The sequence below is a fragment of the Ursus maritimus genome, unplaced genomic scaffold (assembly GCF_017311325.1).
Source record: "Ursus maritimus isolate PB19 unplaced genomic scaffold, ASM1731132v1 scaffold_32, whole genome shotgun sequence".
Lineage (NCBI taxonomy): Eukaryota > Metazoa > Chordata > Mammalia > Carnivora > Ursidae > Ursus > Ursus maritimus.
In genome coordinates, this window is record NW_024425786.1 from 151,492 (window position 1) to 159,324 (window position 7,833).

General features: G+C 59.7%; 1 protein-coding gene across 1 annotated transcript; it reads right to left on the minus strand.

Annotated features, from left to right (window-relative positions):
- Window positions 1–3,182: 3,182 nt before the first annotated feature.
- On the minus strand, window positions 3,183–4,357 carry HES4 (hes family bHLH transcription factor 4). Its single transcript, XM_040645573.1, has 4 exons — window positions 4,167–4,357; window positions 3,985–4,080; window positions 3,796–3,883; window positions 3,183–3,687 (listed from the first exon to the last, which is right to left on the minus strand). Exons 1-4 carry the CDS (start codon window positions 4,272–4,274, stop codon window positions 3,302–3,304), a joined length of 678 nt encoding a protein of 225 aa, XP_040501507.1. The 5' UTR covers window positions 4,275–4,357; the 3' UTR covers window positions 3,183–3,301.
- Between the last annotated feature and the right edge of the window lie 3,476 nt (window positions 4,358–7,833).

A 7,833-nucleotide genomic window follows, 5' to 3' on the forward strand; every position in this document is an offset into this window, starting at 1 on the left:
CCCCCCCCCTACCACATAGCCTTGCCAGGAGAAGGTGTTTCGTCTATTATTCAGCAGGAAGTGTCTGCAAGACAAAAGCCAAGATAAAAATAGCTGGGTGGGTGGGTGGCTAGGTCAGGGACAGGGAAATAACCAGGAGCCCATCTTGGGGCAGTGAAGGAAGGGGATGGAGCAGGAAATGGGTGGAAGAGTGGGGAGCGTAGGAAGGAGAATCCCTGGTGTGAGGGGGATTACTCCACGTTTTAGGCCATAACTCCCCCCACTGAGGCCTGTAGAAAAGCACTTGATGGGGTCCACTGGACTGGGCAGGTGTCCAGGCCCGGTGTGGGGAAGGGTGGGCTTCCTTCTACAGCTGGAGGCAAGGATGCTGGTTTTTTTTGTTTGTTTGTTTTTGTTTTTTTAAGATTTTATTTGACAGAGAGAGCAAGAGAGCACAAGCAGGGGGAGCAGCATGGGCAGAGGGAGAAGCTGACTCCCCGCTGAGCAGGGAGCCCGATGAGGGACTCGATCCCAGAACTCCAGGATCATGACCTGAGCTAAACACAGACATTAAACCATTTGAGCCCTGCGGACACCGAGGATGCTGTTCTTAGGAACCAAGTTGTCAAATACATAAAATAAAATCTTTAAAAAAAAAAAAAAAGAATGACACCCCTCTCAGCCATGAAAAAGAATGAAATTTTGCCATTTATGACAACATGGATGGACCTAGAAGGTATTATGCTAATTGAAATAATTCAGACAGAAGATAAATACCATACGCTTTCACTTACATGTGGAATCTGTTAAACAAGACAAACGAACAAACAAAAATACTTGTGGAGCGCCCGGCTGGCTCAGTAGAGCACACGACTCTAGATCTCAGGGTTGTGAGTTCGAGCCCCATGCTGGGTGTAGAGATTACTTAAAAATAAAATCTTAAAAAAAACCACTCCTAAATACAGAGAACTGGTGGTTCTCAGAGGAAAGGTGGATGGGAATGGGTGAAACAGGCAAAGGGGATTAGGAGGTACAAATTTCCAGGTATATAATAAATAAGTCACAAAGATGGAAAGTACAGAATAGGGAATATGGTCAATACTACTACGATAATTCTGTACCCTGACAGACGACGACTGCTCTTGTGGTGCTGAGCACTGTCTCGCGTAGGCAATTGTCAAATCACCGTATTGTGCACCTGAGATTAAAGGAACACTGTACGTCGACTGCACTTCAAAACCCTTCCCAAACCTCCTGACTCCGTCTTTCATTCAGTTAATCAGGTCAGTCCGCATCGAGCTGTTCCCAGCAGGTGCTGGGGACAAAGTGAATGACACAGACGTGGCCTTAGCCTCTGGAGCCCACGGAGCCTGGGGTGGCTGCCTCCAGTGGGCAAGTGGGGAGAGAATTCCAGCGGGGAGGCTGAGTTCAAACAGAGAGCAGGAGCAGCCTGCCTGTCTGAGGAACTGTGTGTGGTTCCCCACAGAGCCTGAAAGGTCCTTGGGGGGTCCTCACTCCAAAGCTCCCTTTGGCAACAGTGTTGAGAAGAGATTACCAGAAATAGGAAGTAAAATGTGGCATGGGAGTGGGGGTGGGAAGGACAGGAAGTAAGGCAGGGAGGGAATGGGAGGCCAGGAATCTGGTCTAGAGTTATCACTACCCTCCCACAGGAGGAGGAAGCTCATCATGGCCCAAGTTCCAGGGGATTTCTCCAGGTGGCCCTTTTTCCTTTGGCCACACAGGTAGGGAGGTCCCTCTTCTTCCTGCAGGATGTGTGGGCCCCAGCCTTATACAGACCCTAACCACCCCCCTACCCCCCCAGGCTTCACATCCCAAAGCACCACCCCCCAGCTTCAGCACTAGACCCTGTGCTAGTCTCCTGCCCAAGAGGGCTTCCCAGGCGTGATCAACTATTCCTCTCCCCATAGTCCTGCAGATGCCGCAGCTCTGAAGGAAGAGGAACCACCTTGAAGCTCCCCCAGGGCCAGGATCACCAAGTGTGCAATGTTCAAGGGTACAGTACCTGGCCCATGTAGCTGCCACCATCTGGGATCACTGACGCAGGCCCTTGACTCTTGGGGAGGTGGACAAGGAAACCAGAGGACAGGGGGTGACTGGCTTGGTGGGGATTTGGGGGTCCCTGCTGGGTAAGCACGGCTGAGTGCAGGAGAGCCCAGGTGAATCCTGCTTGTGACACAGCCAAGGAGCCACTGGAGGAGAAGCAGGCTAACCTCCAGCAGTGACTCACCCTCTTTCTCCTTGATGGGCCCTGGCCAGGCAGGTGGCCGGCAACCATCTGATGAACTCAGCTGCATTTGGGAAATGAGTATTAGCTCAACCTCACATGGGCTCAGGATGAGATGCTCCAGTCTCGGCTTGTATGACTCAGATCACCCCCTCATTGCAACTGGAGCACAGCCCCCAGCAGCAGCTCAGGGAGACCTAGGACCGCAGGACAGTGACTCAGGGCTGATGTCCAATGCTGCCTAGCATTCCTGCCCAGGGCTATCAGGCTGACACAGCAGGTGCTCAGAACAGAGGCATGGGCAGGACCACCGTCCAAGTCTTTTCCCACTGTGGGGGAGACCTCCCCTCCCAGGGTCCACAGCAGGACTGGACTCTGGTGGGAGAGTACCCGTCCAACCCTGACACTGAGTGCTCTTGGCAAGCCTTGCCCCAGTTCCTGTCCTTAGGACTCAGTCACCCTCTCCTGATGGCACTCCTCCCCTGGCCAGACACTGGCCTGGGGCAGGCTCAGTCCAGGCAGCTTTGCAGTTGACCCATGAGAACAAAGTAGGGAGTGGACCAAGCCAGAACTGAAGCTTCAGGGCGTGATCACCTCTCGCCACAGCTCAGCCGCCCAGGACAAGAGTGTGACAATGTCTCCACCTTCCAAAGTCCACAGGAGTGGGACTGCGGTAAGGTACCTTAAAAAACAAACAAACAAAAAATCCTTGCGCAGTGATGCCGCCAAACTGGTTTCCGACACTGGGTTGCGTTGTGGAAAATGCGGTGACTGTCACTTTGCCGAGTGGCTTCTCACGTCCCCCACACTCTCGGGAGGGAGTGCACGGATGCGGGCACACCGGCCCAGCCTTGGGGTACAGAGCCTGGGGAAGGGCCACCCGCAGTCCCGCCCCTGAAGTCAGGACGAAGCAACCAGCAGACCCCCCGGCAAAACGCTAGACTGGAGTCTTCACAAAGACAAAAAAAGATCAAACTCTCTCGACGCGGCCTCGGGAAACAAGTATTCTCCGGTACACTCAGAAGCCACGGCCCTAGAACGGGGTGCAGCCTCCGCCACAGTCTGAGGGTCGAGGCCTCACCGCAGCCACGGCCTCCAGGGCGCGCCCCGGTTCCGCAGCGTCGCCCTAGGGACGTTGGGGGGCGCCCCAGTCAGGCCCGGAGGGAGCCGCTGCGCGAATGCGGACCCAGCGCGCAGCAGGGGGAAGGGGCGGTCGAATGCCAGGAGCGGCGCGCAACCGGCGTAGACCTCGGGCGCCCGGGCCTCCGCAGCGGGGGGCGGTGGAGCCGGGCGGCGCGAGGGCCCCAGCTGGCCCAGGCAGGCCGCCAGGTGGCCAAGCAGGCGAGAACGCACGTCGGCCGGGACGCCCTCGCAGCCGGCCAAGAAGCGATTCACCTCCGCTAGACACTCGTTGAAGCCGGCGCGGTACTTGCCCAGGACGGCAGGGTCAGCGCTGAGCGCGGCTGCGGGGGCGGCAGGAGACGGGCGGTCGGTTCCCGCCGCGGTGGTCCCGCGCGGCTCCCCGTCAGCTCCGCGCCGCCCCCCGCACGCCGCGGCTGCCCGCGCCTCACCTGTCACCTGCACTCGCCGCAGGCTCTGCAGGTGCCTCACCGTCATCTCCAGGATGTCTGCTTTCTCCAGCTTCGAATGGCGGGAGCTCTGGGGGTAGGGCGGGTGTGGGAGGCTTGCAGCCCAGTAGCGCCAAGACTTCCGAGCTCCGCACCTCCGCCCCTCGATCTCACCTCCCGACCCCGACTTACATCCTTCCTGAAGGCGTCCAGGATGAGGGTCTTGAGCTGCGAGAGGCTTTCGTTGATGCGCGCTCGGCGCCGCTTCTCCATGACCGGCTTGGAAGACTGTGGGTCGGGCTGTGGCTGAGTCCCGCGTCCGTCCGTCCGTCCCGCCCCCACGCCTCCCAACCCACGCCCCGCCAGGTCCCCACCTTTCGGTGCTCCGCCGCGCTTCGGGGCTTATTCGGGGTTCTGTTGGCGCTGGCCGGCGCTCCTGCCAGCGGCGAGGCTCTCGGCTTCCCTGGGGTGTCCGCAGGCATGGTGCGCCCCCGCGCTTCCGGAGCCAGGCGGAGGGCGCCGCCAGGGGCTGGCGGGCGCGTGGCGTCCCGTGCTCTTCTCCGTCGGGTCCCGGGCTGCAGGCCGGCGCGAAGAGATCCCGGGCGCTCGGCTATTTAAGGCGGCGCGGCCGCAGGGTGTGTGAACCCGGCTCGGCCTTCTTTCCCACACTCTCGCCGGCCAATGAGAGGCTGCGCTCCGCCCGCCCGCCCCCCGCCCTGCGTCGGCCGCCCACCCGGCCTGCCGCCCCCGCCAAATGTCGGGCACGCCTAGGCTCCCGGCCCACCAGCCCGGCCCGCGACAAAGGCAAGCGGCGGCCCCGGCCCGCGCCCGCCTCTAGCTACGCCGGGACGGAGCGGGAAGATCGCCGGCCCCTCCTCGCGGCCGCGTCCCGCGCCGTGTGCCAGGACCCGGCCTCTTCGGGCTGCCCGGGGCGGCGAATCTCCCGGGCTGGGCGCGAGGCTCCAGTTCAGCCCCGCGGGGCCCGGGGTGGGGATGGGGCGCAGAGTTCGCGGCAGGAACTCTGAAAGCACAAGTCGCAAGGGGAAATGGGTCAGGCGCCCCTGAGGAGTAGGCGAGCCTCGGCCCACGTGCCCCTTCCGTTTTCCTCCGCCATTCCGGGTCCCCGCCCGGGGCCAAGGGTCTCTGCACAGCCTCATCTGACCCGCCGCGTGCTCAGAGTCCCAGGACCCCCACCGCCCGCTCACGTAATCAAGGCCTGTTGAACGGCGAACGTGGAACACCAGCCGCTGGGCAGGAGAGAGGTCGGCTGGCTGAAGTCGAGGCAGGCAGGGTGGCGTCACAGGACAATTAAATGATGGCATAGAACGATGAGGGTGATATTGCAGGACAGGTGGGGTGATGTCACCGATGAGCAGAAAGATGTCATTGGCCGGGCTGGCAACGCCCCCCGATAATCAGGTGACATCTCAGGGTGAAGGTCGGTGAGGGTACAAGCCAGATGAGGGGATGCCTTGGGGCTGGTGATGTCACACTCCTAGATTATGCAACAGCCGGCGAACCACCAACGAAGTAGGGCTCACAAAAAACTGGGGAGCAATTGTTAAAATCTTTGTTTCAAAGTGGCATAGTGGCAGAAACAAGACTCTATTATTTTCCTGTTCGATATTGCTTTCATCTAGAATTATGTCGCACGGCCAGTCTTTTGAGCACTCCCGGTGCCCAGTCCACGGTGGCCTGGCAGCGGTGTGGTACCCATCCCGTTGACATTTCCGGAGGCCCACTGTGGGCTGGCCAGCTGCTGGGGCTTCTAATCCGGTGTCGGAGGAGATGGCAAGCAAAAACAATCGTTCTGTTATAACAGAGAAATGGGTGGGCTGCTGGGGGAGAGGAAACTCTTCTTTTGACCAGGTGTCCGGAAGTCTTCTCCGCGGTGGGATCTTCTGGGGAGAAGGCAGCTCTGCAAGGCCCCAGGGGGAGGGAATGGCATCCCCAGGATGGGAAAGGGGCCACAGGGGCCACAGGGGCCGAGGGAGAAGGGGAAGGGACAGGCAGAGGCACAGGGACATAGAGGCTTCTGGTCCCAGGAGAGGTCTGGGAGAGCCTTGGGGGCTTCTCTGAGCAATGGAGTGAGCAGAATGGCGAGCCGCGAAGGGTCAGCTCAACTGCTGTGGGTCTGCATAGTGGGTGTCGGCAGCTGACCCCTGTCCCAACGCCCATTTCAGGGTCCCACTCTGGGCTGCCTTTCCTTTCTGAGGCTGATTCTACTCTAGTGTCAAGCAAAGTTCGCGCCTGCCCTCCACCGACGGCCCCCCTGTCTGCCCGGGGCACTGGGCGGGGCAGGGGCAGCTCGGGTTCTCCCCACCACACAATCGCTTCTGCACAGGCACCTAGAGGAGACTACCTGTTTTTCCCCTTTCCCGCCTAGAGGAGCGCGCTGGAGCGGAGGGGCGTTGGGAAGCTGCTGGGGTCAGGCCGAAATCTGAGGAGGGTCTACTTCTAGCACAAAAAGCCTTGAGAGCGCTGATTGCTCGGGTGCAGGGGCGGCTGGAACCAGCCCTGCTGTCGAGGAGGTCGCCATGACTGCGGAGGACAGAAGCCCGCGAGCGCCCCCAGTGGCCGCTGGAGACGCCGCCTCCTCCTGGGAGTCGTCTGGGGAGCGCCGCGGGGGTGGGGGGGACCCCGTGTTCCTGGGCTCCGGGTGGCCTCCAGCCTTCCGTGGAGGCCAGACAAGCAGGGGTTCAGACTGAAAGGAGAGGCCTGAGAACCACGTTCTGGGCCATTCTTTCCCTCAGTAGTTGTTAGATGGGATGATTTACCTTCCTGTACCTGCTTCCGCACCTGTAAAATGGGTCTATTTATCCCAGGATTATTGGGAAGATCAATGAGATTCTACTTTGAAGGTACCCAGCACGTAGTGAGACCTGGGGACATGTCAGCTCCCTTGTTGCTGCCCCAGGGACGCGGGTGGGGTAGAACTGAACAGAGGGGAGACTGAGGCAGGGAGATGCCTGTACTCAGCTTCATCATACGCTCCGTAGTGCTCTGCACACTTGGAGCAACCCCAGGCTCATCCTCAGAGGCCTGCCAGGAAGGGAAGGATGCGCCCCACCCAGGGTCTCCAGAGCCTGCGTCTTGGCCGTCCCAGCCTCAGTCCCAGCAAGGAGCCCTCTACGGCCCAGAGCAAGGTGTGCTTTCCCAATATTGTCGTCACCTGCACCCCCACTGTGTCTTTCCCACAAGACCGCACCCCCACTGGTCTGTACAGTCATGTCCCTCTGGGCCCTCATCCTCAGACCGTCTCTGTAGGGAAGCACAAACTGGCCCCTAGGACAGGCCACAAGGAGGGGCCCGGTGGACAGGCCTTGTGTGGGTGTCGTAGCCAGCAGCCCAGTAGTCTCAGCTGCCAAACACGTGTGTGAAACAACTCCACATGACCCTAAGCTGAAGTTGCTGCTGCCACTCATTGCCCACTTCCCCAGCTGCCCCTGCAGGCTCTGTTCCAGTTCTTGATTCACAGAGTAGGACAGTTATTTCCTGTGGCATCTCAGGGTCATTTGTCACACAGCAGTAGTAACTGGAATAGCAGGGATGGACCAAGCCCTGGACCCAGGGAGAACGGCCTTTTCCTCCCACCCACCCCTTCTTCCCTGTCCTCTTTCCTTATTTTCTCTGGCATCTACAAAGGCTCAGGGGCTCTGAACCCTGGCTTTCCGTCTGATGAGACGCTTCTTGGGAGCCACCAGAGGCCAGCCATCTGTCTTGCTGGACCCAGGCCCCGACTGGGCCAAGCCCCAGATGGCTGATGGTCCAGGGCACATCTGCAGGGCCCACTGATGGCCATGGAGGGGCAAAGCGGGAAAGTCAGTGGGGGAATGTGTGAGGAAAGACGGAGATATCATCTAGGCCAGACATAGGACTCCAGCCTTGTGGGGGTGGAGGTCTCACATCTGGCCACTGTAACAGCGTTCCACATGACAACATTCAAGCAAATGTCCCTTGAGGGCCTGTTTGTGCACACCCCGCCCCCCAACCTCTGACATGGGGATGGCAACTGCTTGTACACCCTGGCCCTCCCATTCC